At 38.8% G+C, this 18,025-nt stretch overlaps 1 protein-coding gene across 11 annotated transcripts in view; it reads right to left on the bottom strand.

The window, feature by feature from the left end:
- si:dkey-247m21.3 (5-hydroxytryptamine receptor 4) overlaps nt 1-18,025 on the bottom strand; it is a 41,507-nt gene that overhangs the window by 5,652 nt on the left and 17,830 nt on the right. For 10 of the 11 annotated variants that reach the window (XM_029445495.1, XM_029445492.1, XM_029445486.1 and 7 more), the window contains 2 exons: nt 17,608-17,761; nt 15,362-16,026 (listed from right to left, as the gene is read on the bottom strand). In XM_029445495.1, coding sequence (XP_029301355.1) covers nt 15,362-16,026; nt 17,608-17,761 — 819 coding nt within the window. Of the gene's footprint in view, nt 1-15,350; nt 16,027-17,607; nt 17,762-18,025 lie in introns of all 11 variants that reach the window. The other variant, XM_029445496.1, reaches the window with a different exon arrangement.

Here is an 18,025-nt window from a genome sequence, read left to right on the forward strand (position 1 = left end):
AAAAAACAACGACTGTGACTGGATCAACACAAATCTCCAGTGATGCTTTTAAGGTGTTCATTTATTTAAATGTCTTCAATCTACAAACTTGAGATCTTTTACTGGAGTCATGGCTGAGTTGAGCAGCAGCTCTCAGAAAAATGAAGTTAATAACATCCCTGTGCACGTCATGTTTTTAACTTACCGTTCACAACTGCCTCTGGCGCCTAAATGTTGCCAGACTGGCTGTTATCCGTCAGTAAGTTTGATCTGTGGCTGACTTCCAGTCTAACAAATTGAACCAGTAGATCCAAACACACATCAAAAAGCTTCATGCTTAGGGAAAGGATTGAGAGAAAAGAGGAAATTTGGATTCTTCGGTCTGATTTGGGGAAAATGGGGATTTTAACTGACAGCAGGCATTTCAGATGAGGATTTTGAAACTGTATTTATAGTTTTTAGTTATTATTTAAGCAGTCATTTGTGTATTTTGGCCGTTTCCTCTTGGCTGTGTGTTGTCAACAGTCTGTTTTCTGAAGGGAAACTGCCTGAACTGTGTAAACGCACTGGTTTGGTACAATATGTGGATGTTTGACAAACAAATAACATTTTGATTTTTTTAAATAAATAAAAGAACTGAAGAAATATGCTTAATAGCCTTTTAATTATTAAAGGCAAGTCCTTCACTTATATTGGTACACACATTTTATAAACCTTTAAGGATGCTTTGACCCTAAAAGGTCACTGTATGTCCATTATAAGGTAGACACTGCAATCAAGATCCAGATATTGTTTTTTTATTGAGAACCGCATTTTTTGTAATCGAGTCAAAGCTGAATTCAGAACCTTTCCTTGTTTAGGACTCATTTATGCTTCAAGTATAGAAGCTGGTCATGCAAAGAAATAAGCAACTTAATCTAATAAATGTACCTATTGGACTGTAATTATAATAACTCAGGTACATTCCTGTGGTTGCTGCCAAAACCAGTGAAAGTTGGGCCTTCATGTTTCCACTTGTTACACCACTAAAGCTGAAATTCCCTGTCTCCTTCCAAGTCACAAGAACATCGCTGTCCTGTCATCTGATCTGTAGCGTGACCTTAAGACGGATCGACATGAGATACAGGAGAGGTTTGTGTTCCTTTAATTTAGAGCTAATATCATTGGGGGACATTAAATAATCAGATTTCACTCTTATCTCCTCGCTTTGGGAGCTAAAGTAACGAGAAGGGAGCGCTGATGGGGAAAGAAGATAAGCTGTGTTTCCCACAGGAACACTGAGGATGTTACTAGAGGAGCTAGTTCTGCTCTTTCTAAGCAAATTGCTCATTTCCACCTAAGAGGCCACACTGCAGGTTTCACATGTTTTAGCACAATAATTACAAACTGTGTATGTTTTACAAACACAGAGCATTTTCCACAGTAAAAAGGAATATTTTACTTTGGGAACTTCAGTCTCTCAACACATGGGGTCAAAGACAAACTGATAAGGCAAAAATCATCTTTCTTTATCATGCACTTGTCAATTTTGCACCAAAGTCAACGAGTTTTGTTTTCAGACTAGTTGAAAGAAAACACCTAAAATAAATATTTAGGCGTTTATTTTAGTGACTTTGTTGATTTGCGTCCTAAATTGACCAAAACTTAGTATTAAATAATGCCTAAAAAGAATGTGCAATTTGCATATTTACACATAACATTTCAGAGAACTTATTGTTACATTATTGTCTTAATGTAAGTAATTAACTGGGGGAGTTTCATGGTGATATCTAGTAGTTAGAATTGTTACACTGTTCACCTGATGTACGGAGTTTTACAATAAAAAGAATAATAAATAATGAGATAATACCTCATTTGCATATTGAAAAATAAATAAATAAAATACAGTATCAAGACTTTTACTTCTCTCTTTATACACACTTAGTTACACATAGATAGAACGACAAGTACAGACTGAAGCATTGCTTGGACAGCTCTGGCTCGAGGGAAATTCATCGGCTAATTGAATTCATAAAGACGCTTTGAAATCTGGGCCAGTAAGGACTTTAGCGTTTCCGGTACAATAAATATGTGGGGGCAGGTCAACTGGGAGTCCAAGGACTCCACGTATGATGGAACTACTTTGTATAACCCAAAAAGGCATTTTACAAGTTATCACTCTGTTATATGTTTGATTTTTGTTTTGACATGTTAGCTTGTGGACACTCGGCCGTATTAATTATACATCACAGGCTTTTAGAGACCCAGATTTTTACTTCTACATCTTTTATACTGCAAACAATGTCCCTTCCTCTCTCTACACTGTAATTATTTTTGCTCCCGGTGGTAAATGCATAAGATATTTGTTGCTCTCGTCCAGGCCCAAATTGAGTCTTTACGAATTGAAGATACTCTTCCTGAGACCAAACCAAATGAAAACATGAAGGAGCACAACAGACAGTCAGCTCATAAATATACAGTGCACTAAGGAAACAACTCTGGATATAATAAGCATCCACACAGTACACAAACATACAAAAAAATCCAAACACTAACCGTGGTAAAACAGCCCAGAGCCAAATTCATTCCTCCTCTAACATCTCTGCGCTGAGAAACCTGAGACGCTCCAATGGAGTGTCTTTGCTTCTCAAAAAATTAACAATACTGACCACACAGTGACAAATGTACACACATAAGTTGGAATCTGTGCTTTAGGATCACGACAACTGCATTCAAATCGCCCCAAAAAAAAGCCTTAAAAATTGAAGTTGAAGCACAAACAGCCCTTTGAAAACAAACTTTCACTCTGACTGACCGAACCACAAACTGCATACTTTAGTATCATTCCACACTGGTGTCCTGCAGCCACTTCATGAGCGTGGTCTAGGTTTCTAGGACAGAACATATTCTGCCTTTCATGTTTGTGCTCTTTTGCTGTGGATGATACAGTAAAGCAGCCATTCTGAACTAATAAATATTTTCATGTAATGGTCTCACACGATCTACGGAAGCCCCGAGAGGAGAGTGAGGGAAAACAATTCATTCTGGAGATCTATTTTCTAAGTCCTGATCTTAATTGTTTTTTTCTCCCATGTTTATGACTTAAGAATAGGTGAAATATGGGTTTGTCAGGATAATATTTAAAAGTTCTTTCAAAAAAAGTTTCATCTGTTAAACAGGTTGGAAGAATTTCTTTTTGTGTGTGTTTATTGTTGTAATACTCATTTTAGCCACAAGAGGGCGAAGTGCATGACTACCACATGTTCTAAATAGGACTAATAACATAAACTGTCTAATCGGTGAAAACAGGTGTGAAAAAAATCAAGTGTTTTTTGTTGTAACACTCATTTCGGCCACAAGAGGCATCAGTGTACTCCTACCACATGTTCGAAATAGGGCGAAAAGCATTCACAATTTCTTCCAGGTTATTCCTCCATGCACTCTAAACACAAGGTACACCTATATTATGTGTTAGCAAGTTATGTAATCAAGTTATCTATGTGTCAAGAGAAAGAATGATTCATTGAAATAAAATGACTCTGAGGTCTTCCGTATGTAAAAGTGATATGAACAGAAACCATTGGCTGTCAGTCAGCTTTAGAAATCCTATCGCTATATCTATCTGAATCCAAATTTGTTTTTATTAAATAAAAACTCAATAAATAAAATAAAGAGATCGACATGCAGCTTACCCTGCACTCTGGCTGAAGCAGAAATGTTGGACCAAGCCCTATGGACTGCAGAACTACTGGTCCGTCACTACTGTGCAAGTCCCACCTATCTTTCTGTCAATCAAACACACACAATCTCACTCACAGGCAAACACACAGCCACTCACTAAAACTTAAGTAAGAAAAATATGACTGTTCAGATTCAATCTTTTGGCAAAACTTGAAACAGTTAGAAGCTGTCTGCAGCCAAAACCAGAGAGCAGCAGAAGAAGAACATCAGCGCTGATGGATTGTGTCAGATCTGAGGCGCCGCACTTCAAGCTGCCCGTCATCTTCTATCGTCCCATTTTGTGATGCATCCAAATCTATCCAAGTTTCTACCAGTCAATGTTTCTGAAGCCCTGTTTTTAGGTGGCAAAATTCTTTTGACCGCAGATGTTAAAGAGCTTATCACGTGAATTTTGTTTTTTGATTCCTCTGACAGCTCATCTTCCTGCACATAAGGAATCGAAAGTGGAGGAAAGTTCACTTTCATTTGTGTAATTTGAGATGAGCTTTTACTTTTACCTCCATTTCCTAAAATAAATTTGTTTGTTATTTTTTGATTATTTTAACTTTCCCTTTTTTTTTTTTTTTTACTAATTTTGCCATTTATTTTCTTGGAGCATGCACCACAGATTTTCCAGATGGACTTTTCATCTCACGATGCATTTTAATTGTGTCCCCAATTCCTAAAACTTTTCTACAGGTGGGAAAAAAAGGCATTTGGAATGTTCTGCAAGACGCCAGGTAACATAACACTAACATTATACATTTACAGATGCTGTGAATTAGACTTAAAGTCTTCAAATCTGTTAAATCTAAATTGTAGCGAGTCGCCAAACTAGAGTTGGTGAATACTTTCTCCAGAGGCATAACTGAACAAGTGAGGTTTTATTATGCTAGTAACCATATCGAAGCCGTCTATTTAGGAGGGAAGAAATACTCATTGAATGATGAATATCATTAAAGCAAGTAGCTTTAAGACATATCACTTCTTAGATGCCAGATGCACAGTAATTCTGTTTTATCTGTACATTAAAGTGAAATCGGTCCATGACCCATTTTGATGAAAAACTGCGTTGTGTTACTAAGGCAACAAAAGGTAGAAAAAACACTTAAGGCAAAACAATTATTATTATTTTTTACATAAATGTCTGGTTCATCAGAGGGCTAACGGCACACAGAACATCGCAGGGGAGAATCTGGAGGATGAAAGTAAACATAAGAAATGCTCTTTCTCTCTCCACAGGTTACACCTGATGTGCTTTTAGCAAAGCGCGTGACCACAGAGTGGAGCAGCTCGGCAGAGGGCCGAGGCTAAACTCAGCTGTGTGAATATGTGTGACGTGTGTTAAAAAATAAAGAAAATCTGGCTGTGGATATAATACATGCAATCAATAAATAAATACTGTACACACACAAAAACTAGAGCATATTAGCAACGCAGTGTGCTGAGAAGAGTGCGTGCTGATGTTGAGGTCGAGTAATGGAGGAAGTCCGACACGTTAGTCAGATTGTGAGGTGACCTACTTTAATCTCAGCTGCAGTCTGACTACAATAACACCTTCATGATTTTGAGTCTACTGTCAGCCTGATGGTTACATAAAAACAACGGTGGCTTTTATCAAAATCAATACAGAATGGTAGCATGAGATATGGCTGGTCATCTAAACAAATATTCAAATACATTTCTATGATCAATAAGCAATCAAGAGGTGGAGCGTCAAGTTGAAATGTTTGCGACAGACTGTCCTTCTTTTCCATTGCATACAGTGATAACCTCAGGTGAGCAATATACAGTAGGGCTGCACGATACGGGGGAAATATTTCAAATGTGATAACAACAATATCACCATATCGATAATACTTGCGATAAATGAACAGATATTAAAGTGTACTCAGTTTTGCCTTTCTGCTGCTTTCAGTATACTGCCGAAATACAACACATTGCTTGTTCAATTTTTAAAAAGATGAAAGGAAATTATTTCCAACACTCTTTTATTGAACTGAACACATAATAATATTAATAAAAAATATAGTTATATTTTAAAGTGCAGACCTGTCTTTCGACAAACTCAAAGAATCCCCCAGTGCAACATCGCTTAGATTGTTTTATCACTCTCTCACAACAATTACTTTGCCACTTTTTTTTTTTTTTTTTAATTTAATAAACATAATCACAAAAAAAAGACTGATATTGCACCCAGGGCCTAGTTCATCAAGTGACGAAAGTCCTATTTTTTAATGTTTTGCATGCAGGGAGAGATTGCTGGAGCTCTAACTGGGATCACAACAATCTCCTGAAAAACAATTTAACCGAACTGAATTGGAATTAATTACACCATCAATGCTCCTTTGGGGGAAATTTGCTCTACAGACAGACTTTAAAGTAAAAACACATGATAAAAACAAATGAACGAAACAAATCCGAAGAAAGCCCGAACCTCATGTCCAAATCCAATATCGGCCGTGCACAACACACTGCTGGTGTGTATGACTGTTGTATTACACACAAGTCACCTGATTCACCTGAAGCTAAAACAAAGTCAGCAGGTGAAGATTGACAGAGACTTCTAGCATTGCAACATAACTGAAACTCAAATGTTATGTTGTTAAGTTGATAATATTTATGTATGATGACATATGGGAGGCCTTCTATACACACACACATAAACACACACACACACACTATATCTTTGGAACTCTTTGATTATCAGATATACTGTTTCCAGCAGCTTTCTGACCCCGAGGTTCACAAAATATAAAAGCGGCAACAACATCAACATATAAAGAGACCATGTTGCCGCAAATGGCCGCTTCCCAACTTCCTACCGCCTACGTCCGGCGCCCTTGCTCGGACAACATCCATCTTCTAACTCACCCTTCATTTTGATCTCAACTACACACCTGTAACGTTTTGTGACTACACCTTGAACGGTTGCGATGCTATTGTGGTCGCAAAATCCCCACACACACGCACACGCACACGCACACACACGCTAGCTGTGTCTCACTTCAGGAGAGGCTGCAGCCCCTGAATTGAGACTACAGAAAACAATACCAGCGCCACTATCTCGGTTGGTAATAACAGGAAAGAACATGTGATTCACAAAGGATTATGGGTAGCAGAAGATTGATGATCAACGTGTGATTAGCAGCAGGTCCTCATGCCTGGCAAGTGAAGCCGAAATAAAATCAATCACCAGATCGATTTCAGCTCATTTGTTGCCTAAATGTCAAACCTGGCAGTGCGACCAGTTATCCCCGGTAAAGAAAACTGCTTGTTAGTGTTCATTTCATCAGCTTTTTTCTTAGTCTTAGTACTGTGTCAACTGTCCTTGTTAGTTTTTATTATATTTACTCAACATCATCTACGTTAACTAAAAGTCTGGGCATTAAGTCTTATTTTAGTGAAAAATAAAAATAAAAATAGTATAATACAAATAATTTTAATCTTTTTAAATCAACAGATTATATTGAACATTTCGGGCAATGTAGTCCAGACAAAATATCATCAGGTTTCTTTCTCCTAAACCCTGTTGTCATTATTAACTCAGTTAATGACTGTGTTCATTATTCTGAACACGAAACTGGTCAATGAAAATAAAGAGCAATTTGGTAAAGTTTTTGTTTTTAAATCTACATTTCAGTCTTGTCTCAGCTTTATAGAACATTCGAGTTTATTTGAGCTCATTGTTTGGTTTTCAACATAGACCGGTTTGTAAGAAGTGGACGTAAACCCATTGGATTATTGACTGATTTGTAGCCTCCATAGAGCATTTTGTTTAAAAACTGACTGAAAGAGGAGCTGAGTCTGAGTCACAGAGAAGGTCTTAAAAATCATTTTTAAAGAAATAATAACAAAGCAAGTCTTTTGTCCCTCATAGAAAAAAAGATTGCCTAATTAAATCTTCAGAGCTTATTTCACAAGGTGGGTCCATTCTACTGTCCAATGTGTCACCAAGGAAATGTTTCTAATACCGAGGAGAGCAGAGCCTGAGGGGAAGGATGAGTTTCATTTAGAGTTCAGAACATCCAAACTGAGGAGGAAGAGACATGACAGCAGCTGATGTCCTCAACTCAACGTGGAACAGGACGCAATCAGCACAACAGTCATATGGGTTTCGGTACTTTCATTATGTTGCTTATTTTTTATTATTGAGATGTGAGTTTTTCATGTTTTACTCCTACATTTTATTTCCTTTCTTTATCTTTATGTTCTTGTAATAATACATGACAATCAACAGTAATCCTGTTTTTTAGAGCTAGAGATGAGTGGCCAGTGAAGACTTTAATAGCACATAATCTCTCTGTTTTTCTTCCCATGTTTTCTCTCACTCTTTACTCTCACTTTAGGGTGGACAATCTTCTTTTCGTTTGAAGAAATCCTAAAAATCAACTTGGTAAAGAGTAAGAGAAAAAGAATGAAGGCAAGAAGTGGGCTAAAAATAAAGAGAAGATTTGATTGATTATAGAAACAAGACAAACATTTCACACCAATGTTCAACAAAGAAGAAGTAAAGAAAGAAAAGATAAAAATCTTCTGCGTTAGAAAGAAGAGAGAGAGAGAGAGAACAGTGAGATGCAGAGAGGGGCAGCTGCAGGATTTGGGGTTTCAATCAAACAATAATAAATCATATAAGCCACATAATAAATCCCAGACTGGAGTGTTTACACTTCTCCGACCTGTCTGTCTAAACTTAGCGTCAGTGGTTGATAAAAACATGCTCAAAACATGCGTTACAGCCTGTACAATCACCATCTGGGAAGGATGCGTTATAATAATCAAGGTTAAAGTGTTGTTGTTTTTTTAATATTTTGACATTGCATGGCTCTGGAATCTCGGGACAAGCAAGGTCGCACTCCCCTGCCATATTCGCACCAAATCTTCACAGTCCCAAAGGATGAAACTATGCGAGATGGACTAATCTAATTTGGGACACTATTTTTTCCAAGATGAGAAGTGGCTTTATCTTTAGTTCGGATTTTCTTTCCACAAATTTCCTACCAGAGCTGAAGCTTTAAGACTTTGAATAAAGTCAAAAAAGAAAAGAAAGACAGATATGACCTTTAGTCCATAGTACGGGTCAAGCTCCACCTAAACCCTGGATCCTACATTTCCACTGGTACGTGGTCTACCGTTCTGAAGCCTAGAGTTTGGCAATTTGGACATCGCCATCTTGGTTTTTTGGAACCAGCAGTTATACAAGAGGGTGGAGCCATGTATAACAGACCGCTAAAAAAACATTTTCTGGCGACTAAAACGTTACAATTAACTTTCATGAAAAAAACATTGTGAAAGGGTTAGGGTTCTAAGATAAAAAAAAAAACACCCATAGCATATTTTAATAAATGGGGTTAGGGTTTAAAACTAGTGATTGAGACCAGGAACTTATTAACTTTGTTATTGAGGTAATAAATCAAATGAGAAGTCGAATCATTTTCTCATAGACTTCTATACAATCAGACTTTTTCTTTTTGCAACCTGCTGGACATCATAAATAACGCAGGTATATGGCACTTCCGCATTGACTTCACTTTTCAGGACCGGAAGTTGCCGTCTGGTAAACGCCAACATCTTCTAAACTCCACAACACAGGTTTAGAAATACAGGTTTGTTAAATTTTAAAGCCCAATCTGACCAACCCCAGTGATGATATCACTATGACATCATCACTGGGGTTGTATTCCCCAACAATCATTTACATTGTGTCTCATACCGTACTGGTTTCAGTATTTTAGTGTTTGAAGTACTATTTTTTGGAGCCTATTTTCACCTTTCCCTATATATAATTTGTTGAGTCAATGTTGGTACATATGCTGAGAGGAAGGTGCACATTAACATTTATACGAGCCGTGAACTTGTGATGTTAGAGAAATGCTTGTTCACTTGTATTTAGTCTTTCTGCTCAAGCAGGTTTTCTGTAGGGGGTCTTAAATTTCCTGACCTGACAGACCCTTTAAGGAATGCATTTCTTCTTTAAAATGCCTTTGTGGGTACTTTTAGTCAGTTCCAAAGAATGGAATGTTGTCTTGTTTGTGCCTCTTCAGGAGGTACATTTTATTCATATTTTTACAGTTACAATTGAGAACCATTTAGCTCCAAATGAGGGGAGATTGATTCCACCGGAGTCAAAGTGGCACTAATTCCAGAGATCCTCCCTGGTTTGCCACAGACAGCAGCTAACAGGGTACAAAAGGTTTTGAAAGACAGCAAACTGGTTGGTCTTTTTCTTTTTCTTTTTTATCTGCAAAATCAACACCTCCATCCTCAAGTAGAACTCCGAGCTCATTTGTCTTCTGGCGTGTTGAATGTTGAATCCTGCTGCATAATTTCCCTATATCGATATGTTTTATCTTATCTTAACAATCAAAACACGGCAACATTCAGGATGGGAAAACAGCATTTATTGAGCATGACGACAGGGTCGAGACCCCAAAAAAAGAGTCTACGATCTTACTCTCACTTCCAAATAAACCTTAATTCCACAGACATTTCAAATTATGTTGTTTACAAATCGCTAAATGTCTGCGCTTTGCTCTGGCGTCGATTGGGAGATAGTTGAATCACATAACAATCGCACTGATTGTACACGGCTGATAACAGTGGTCGCTGCTCGGCGGTATTTATTGGATTCAACAGTCTTGTGATCTCCAGGCAGCGCTGAAGGTATAACTCAGGATGGATCACACTAAAGCTGATTAACTGTTTCAGGAGAAGTTGGACATTCTGAGTTGTGGCTTGTTATTTTTCTCACCAGACACATGAAGTTTTTATAATAGCCCTTCCTGCTTCCCTAAACTGTTTAACGATATGCTACTTTCTTATGTTCCTGTTTACCTGTAAAGGTTTGCCTGAAAAAAGGCAGCTCATTTTTAACGTTATCTATATTCGATTTGTGCACATTAAGGCTGTATCAAGCCATTATATTACACCTTTCACTCTTGTTTGAATCACTCCCATGCTTTTATTTGTGTGTTGAAGCTCACACATTCAGCCCACACTGCTTTAGGTACTGAAGTCAGCTGCTCTGAAGGAGGTAAGATGACAGAGCTGAGGGAGTCACAGAGAAACTACAGAGGAGAAGTTAAACTAAACTGTGAAAACATGACTGACCATAAGATCTTCAACATGTCCAACAACAATACGTTTCCTTTGAGGAGGACTCTCCAAAGGATTTCCCAACTGACAGTGTGTAATGGTGGGGAGAGCCCTGTGTTTACAGGGGATGAAAGTAACACATATTTTAAAACTGTGTTGACCTGGATAACAAGAGTGTGGTTCGAAGCTGAGGTAGGCAGTATATTTTTGCCGTTATTGGACTGAAATTCCATAGTAACCTTTCAGCGTATTGTAATTCAAGTGGTCTGAGAGAAATCTAGACTTCTGCACCTCTTGGCTCCATTTTCAGGATGCAAAAAATATCAACTAAAGAATCAATTAAAGCTAAACATTAATACGAAGGTAACCAAACTTCTCTGTTATTTGGTTCACAGTGTCAGGGTCATATCAGCAATATGAGAGAAGTGAAGTTGTACAGTATCTTCTGGAGCAACACAAGGACCCAAAGGATGATGCGACTGTATTTACTCAACAGCTTTAACCTGTTTCAGGTGGTCGAGATGCCTTTTCTACTTTCTTATCTACTGAGCACAACACAACGTCTTTGTTATGACTCTAATCAGAAACAAGTGTCTACTATCCACTGCTGGAGCTGGAGCTGGAGCTTGTGTGTGTGTGTGTGTGTGTGTGTGTGTGTGTGTGTGTGTGTGTGTGTGTGTGTGTGTGTGTGTGTGTGTGTGTGGTTAGAACCACTCAGGAAAACTATGATGTTTCTTCCATGAAAACATTTGTGTTAGCAGAGCAGGAATGTAGCGTGATTCATGAGCCAAAACTCACAATGATTTTTTTTTTTTTTTAAAGATTCAAAAATTTTACAGCTACAAATTAAAACTGGCCTAAAACTGGATGAACTTGAGAGGAGCAGCTTTGTATTCCTTTTCATCTGACATGACCATACTGGTGGTTCAGCATGATTCTCCCCATTGATTCCAATTCGTCATTACTGCTGACTATTTTCCAAAGTATTCTGAGGTTTTGTGTTGATTTCCTTCCTTGCAGAAAGTAACTATTTGTTTTCAGTAAAATCAACTTGCAAAAACAAGAAACTTGCAAAAAAACACGAGCACTGCTACAATATTATTATCTATTTTAAACTAAAAAATAGTATTAGTTGATACACTGCCACAATACTGGCTGAAAAAGTCCAATAAGAAAATGTTATTTATCTGTAGCCAGGCTTCAGTAGAAACTGGAAGACTATTGCTGACCACAGAAGGAACGTTTTATAACGGGCAGCAAGCTGAAAAACATTGTTTTCTTAAAAGAAAAAATGGGCCTTTTATTGGGTCCAAACGATTTTTGGCAGGTGTGCTCACAAGGACACACAGGAATAAATAAAATACACTTTTTTTATGATTCTAAAAACTACATGACAGAGAAACACGAACACATATGCCACCCGCCCAGACTGCGCTTAAACGCCCTAGAGCTCACAGACAAAATAACTTGTCAGGATTCCTCCAGTAATTTCAGTTTCCAGTATCCTGGCGGCTGTAATCTGATTGTCTGAGTCTGTTTTCTGTCCAAGACAGATTTTAAGAGAGGACATCAGATTGGAGTTAACACTGTTTGCCTTTCTGTTTCCTATGCACACAAAGACAGAACGTCTAAAAGTGCAAAGAGACACCCCGGAAACACACACACATACATGCAGACTATACACACATTTTACACATTTTAACAAAAACTGCGACTAGAGCAGAGGCATAAATTCATCATGCTTCCTTTCTACAGGCACACACATGCACATTGCACCGTAAGTGTGTATTTTTACACGTACGACTTTTAGACAATAGCGGAAGGTCTCTCTCACATACATAATTTGTATGAATTAAATTGTCAACTGTGTGTGCGTAAGTGCGTATGCGATTGCCTATGTTTCTCTCCAGCGGTGAAGTACTTGTGTTAAAGTTAAACAGTGCAGACGCAAGCAGGTCACCTCCTCCATCATCCCCACTCGAAGGAGAGCACAAACACAGACGTCAACTAAATCACCACCATTAATGTCAACAGAAAACCGTCTGTAAAAAAAAAGAAAAGAGAAAGACTGTAGGACATTATCATTCAAATAATCTGTAAAAAAGGACCAAAGTTCAACACCTCACATTACTCTAAAATAAAAAAATAAAATGTAAAAAATTATTCTACGGCTCCATGGACAAACAACTTAAGATGACTCATATATTTTACAGCAATATGAGGTTTACTTTCAAGCCAGCAAGCATTTTATAAGAGTAGGTGTCCGTTTTTTACTGACTGCTCTATAAAGGCAATAAATACAAAGGCAATAAAGTCAAGGGTAATACTTGTAGTACCTGAGATCCTTATATTGTAACAATAACACTACAGAGAATTACAGTTAAATAAACTCCAGTTAATCTGTGTTTTTGCATTCAGTTATTTAAACAGAGTTTGTGTCAAATGTAATATTGCATTTTCAAATAACTATTTTAAACAATAAGAATTATTTAGCCAATAACAACATCACTATCTGTCACACAGGACTAGTATTACCAGGGGGCACATGTAATTCATAAATGACTCTTATGATATGAGGTTAACGCTCTACACCAGCTTAAATTGAAAATACCTAATATCCTATTTATATTCAACATTATAAATATTATATAAGTTGACGGGGTAATGTTAACTATGTTCACCATGTCAGCTTAGGGTGTTAGCATGCTAACATTTTTGCAAATGATAAATTATTGAAAAAAAAATTAAGTTGACCTCAGTGTTTTCCTCTACCATTGTCTTGGAGGGGCGCTGCGCCCCGCCAACGGAGCCCCGCGCCCCGTCTGATATTCAAGGTGTTTTTTTTTATTTCTCAAATATTTATTTTTTTATTCACAACTCACTTTTCACATTGACAGGTGCTCTTTTATTAAATAAACTAAATGCTTATGTTATTGATCTAATGTATTTACACGTTTCAGTTTGTATTGTCTACTTTGCGTTACATTCTCTCCTTCGCTCCGTTTTGCGAGGGGCGGGGCTTCGCAGCTGACACACACACACACCTACAGAGCGGAAGAAAGGGGAGGGGAGAGCTAAATAGAATCCGCGCCACGCACCGCCACGCACCGCCACGCACCGCCACGCACCGCCACGCACCGCCACGCACCGCCACGCACCGCCACGCACCGCCACGCACCGCCACGCACCGCCACGCACCGCCACGCACCGTCGTACAGTGAGCACCCCTCCAAAGCAGTAAACCTAGGGGAAACACTGGACCTGATGATGGCGTTACAAAAAGTCAGGGGATCACAAATCATATTTATGATTCAAATTTCCTGGCAGTCCATTAACTTGGCTAGGGTTACAACAAGATGACATCATTAAAAGAGCGCCAGTCAAACCTCTAACGGTGAAAAACAATGTAGAACACATCACTAGAGCCACACATCTGGACTGGCATTTCTTTCTGAATAATGCATACTGCAATCTAAATGTGCATTTCAACAATTATCAGCTCTCAAGTGAGCACGTAATGTTGCTGGTGATGGTTTGTGACTCCAGCCTGCTACATGCTGTCTGTGCTGGCTTAGTTCTCATCCACCTCCCCAGCTTCAACTGTTCCATTTACTTATTGCTGTACTTCTATTAGTACAGCAATATATATGTGTGCCAAAATCTAGACTAAGGCCGGAATTGTTATCTTGAAAGGGTAGATTAAATCATATTTTCTAATGGGACATTAAAGCATACGACACAGCTCATGAGCAGACCTCATGTCTACAAATAAAAGTGCACAATATGCTAAAACTAGTTGATTCAACTTCTAAATTGATTTTAAACAAGTCTGAATCGAGGACACTTTTTTTTTTCTGGCCAGAAATGGTTTCATCTGCAGAACGCCACAGCTGCTTTGACCATGGAAATGTATTTCTGAAGAAGGCACAGCATGTTCATATCTATTATTTACACATTAGGGTGCAATACATGGCCTAAATAAGAAGTAATGACTTAATATGATGGTTGCACTAAGCTGTGATATTTTGTCTCACTGCCGGTTTTGATGTACCACCAATCTATGATCTATAATATATAGCGATGACTGAAACTAAATCTTAAACATATTTAATATTCAAAATGTCTAAAAGAGGCAGCAATCTAATGTAACCTAATCCATGTAACCAATCAGTAACTTGTACCTTGCACTGATAAATGTAGTGTCTGTGTTACGTTCATAAGACTTAAGGTAAGGTACAATGCTGCAGCAGATTTGGGCCGACTGGCTTAACTTCTGAAATCGGTGCAACTGAACAAAATGTTGCTAATATCAGGTTGTGGTGTGAAATACACAGACAGAGCAACAAATAACAGTCCAATCTGTCATTCTCTTTTCAATTTTACAGTAAAGTGCATCCAATACTTTCCAACATGCCATTGTCGACAGTTAAGTGATGCACATCTGTCTGTCTTTGTAAGAAGAGACAATGCCTGAGGCCTTGATTTTATCTTTGATAACCTTTAACACAGAGGATAGCAGGACAACACACACATATACACTCAAATATTCACATAAAATTGTGCAAATGTGCCTTTACCGTGTGTTTACCTCAGTGCCATAGACGTCCCATTAACCGACGCAGCCGAGCACGCTCTGTGGACGTGTACATAAGAGCAGCTCCCCTGCCGTGTGTAACGCTCATCCCCACAGCACAGGATCACCAGAAACGCCCTCCGAAACGCTCGGTTCAGAAAGGCGTACAGGAAGGGGTTCAACCCTGAATTAATGTACCCGAGCCACAGCCAGGCAGTCCACAACTGCCAGGGCACTGAGTAATGGATGAAGGGGTCCACCACGTTGGTTATGAAAAACGGCGCCCAGCATAGGCAGAAACAACCCATTATAACCGCCAGCGTCTTTGCTGCCTTAGTTTCAACGCGCATGCGGCTATTTGCTATGGGCGCCTGCTCTGGGGCAGAGGGGCCCCTTGTTGTCCTTAGACGGTAGTGCTCTGATGGATCTGAGGAAGTGGAGGACCTCACGGTAATCACCGGAGCCGGCCCGCTGACGGGAGCGGAGCCCGCTCGCTGTAGTGTCTCAATCTGCCGCACATGGGTCATGGCGGTGACGTAGATCCGCTGGTAGGCCAGGACCATGAGGGCCAACGGGACGTAGAAGGCCACCGCAGAGCAGATCAGGGCGTACGGCCGGTTGACCAGAAACACACAGCTTGTATCGTTGGAGCCTCCTGCTAAAACGTGCCTTTCCTCAATCTGGAAAAGGGAGGAGACAGGCACAAAAATAACGAATCACCATCAAAAATACACCGAAATCGGAATTAGACGTTTTCAATGCAACTTGAATGCAATCGAATTGCATCACCAAGAATCACAACCTGAATTTAAGAATTGATATTGTTCGTTTTCTGTCCCAGAGTCAGTCCTGCCTGTTCGGTAAGTGTGGAGGCTGCGATTAGCATAGCTTAGCATAAAGACTGGAAGCAAGGGGAAACAGCTAGCCCAGATCTAAAAGTTCAATAATGATTTTAACTTTGTCTGTGTATGTTAATTAGTGAGTGTTTTGTTTTACTATGAGGAGGCTAGCTGCTAAGCTAGGCTAAAGAAAGAGTTAATTAGTTAAATACTGTATAATATGTATATAAAAGTGCTTTGTAGATTTATTTTTTACAAAAAACGAGGTTTAGCCTATCTGGCCAGCTGTCCTTATCGTTGTCCTTAATGGAAAATATGAGCAAGTCAGATTAAAGTCAAGGTAGAAAAGCACCTAAAGCGGAAAAGTGAATTTGATCCCCTTGTGTAGTAGTTGGGCTTGTTTACTGATGAACTATCTTCTAAGATCTGCATGGTCATAAATCGCTCATTTGTGTAATGTGGCTGTAAAATCCTATCCTACAAGCATTTAGATATCTTTCACACAATACACTCGTGAGTAATTCTGGTTTCAAGACTAAGAGAGAGCCAATACTCCTCAGTTTCATACCACCATGCCACCAGATATGCTTTCTTTTGTGGAAATGGAGCAAACACAGTTCACACCAAGCAGACATACTGTACCGTATCATTTAACTTGTGTCACAAATATTAAATCACTTCTTGAGGCTTTCTGACAGCTGGAGCAAAAAAAAAAGGTTTCAATTTCAAACAACTCCTTTTTTGGGCAGAACAAGAGTGTAATGGAAATTTTCAGAATTCTTTGAGAGAAAGACAAGCAAGCGAAGACAAAATAAAAGTACATATAAAACAAATCACTATACCTGGCATAAATACGCAGACATAAGTCATATCTATTCCTGTGCAATTTTGTCTGTGGCTTCAATACATCCAGCCAGCTTATAAAAACAAAAGATTGTTGTTTGGATGCTGCCTGACTGAAAGACAGAGAAAGGGGCCGTGTATTTCATTAACTCTGGCTGAATAAATTCATCTATCCTCGTCTGCCTCTGGGAGTCCTGCAGCTCATTTCAAATCGGCTCTGAAATAACCTCACGCCAAAACATATCCAAACCAGCAGGAAATGCTTGTTGAAGTGCTGTCTTTGCTCGCAGCAAGAGAGCCTCCACAGGGATTGGAATTTTTTGTGATCACTGCATTACTGTGTCATTGTTCAAGGGATTGGAAAATGTTATTAGAAACGGAGAATATTAGGGTGGAAAGGTTTATGCTGCATTTTCCCGCACAGAAAGAACATATACAGTATCTAGTGTTTGAGGCAGGTATATGAACCTTTAAATGTGATACTTAAAAATAACTGTTAAAATATACAGTATATTTTGTTGTTGCAGGATCATAATACAATTTATAATAATACAATAATTTCTGGTCTCAGTTGCTCACAATGTCCTCGATGCCAATGGCATTCCAGCTTTGCATGATGGGTAGAAAGGAGATGAATATGGGGATGAGCCAACAGCCGCTGAGCATCACTGTCACTCTGACTGGGGTCATCTTGTGTCTGTAGACCAGCGGCTGGCAGCAGATAGCGTAATACCTGGAATAATACACACAAACAGTGTACAACAGTGTTTTAGGTGAAGTGACTGTAAACACAAAGCTACGGAAACTCTGTGATGCAAGTGAGAAACAATTATTCTGATGATCCATTTTCTAAGTCTGATGTAAATAGTTTGTTCTCCTTTGTTTATGACTTGAGAACAGGTGAAAAAAAAGTGCTCGCAGGATCATTTCTCTACTTTACATTATTAAAAACGGGTAAAAAAAAAGTTGGCAGGTGATTTCTTTTTTAAATGTTCAG

Source organism: Cottoperca gobio, chromosome 12, assembly GCF_900634415.1.
Source record: "Cottoperca gobio chromosome 12, fCotGob3.1, whole genome shotgun sequence".
Classification (NCBI taxonomy): domain Eukaryota; kingdom Metazoa; phylum Chordata; class Actinopteri; order Perciformes; family Bovichtidae; genus Cottoperca; species Cottoperca gobio.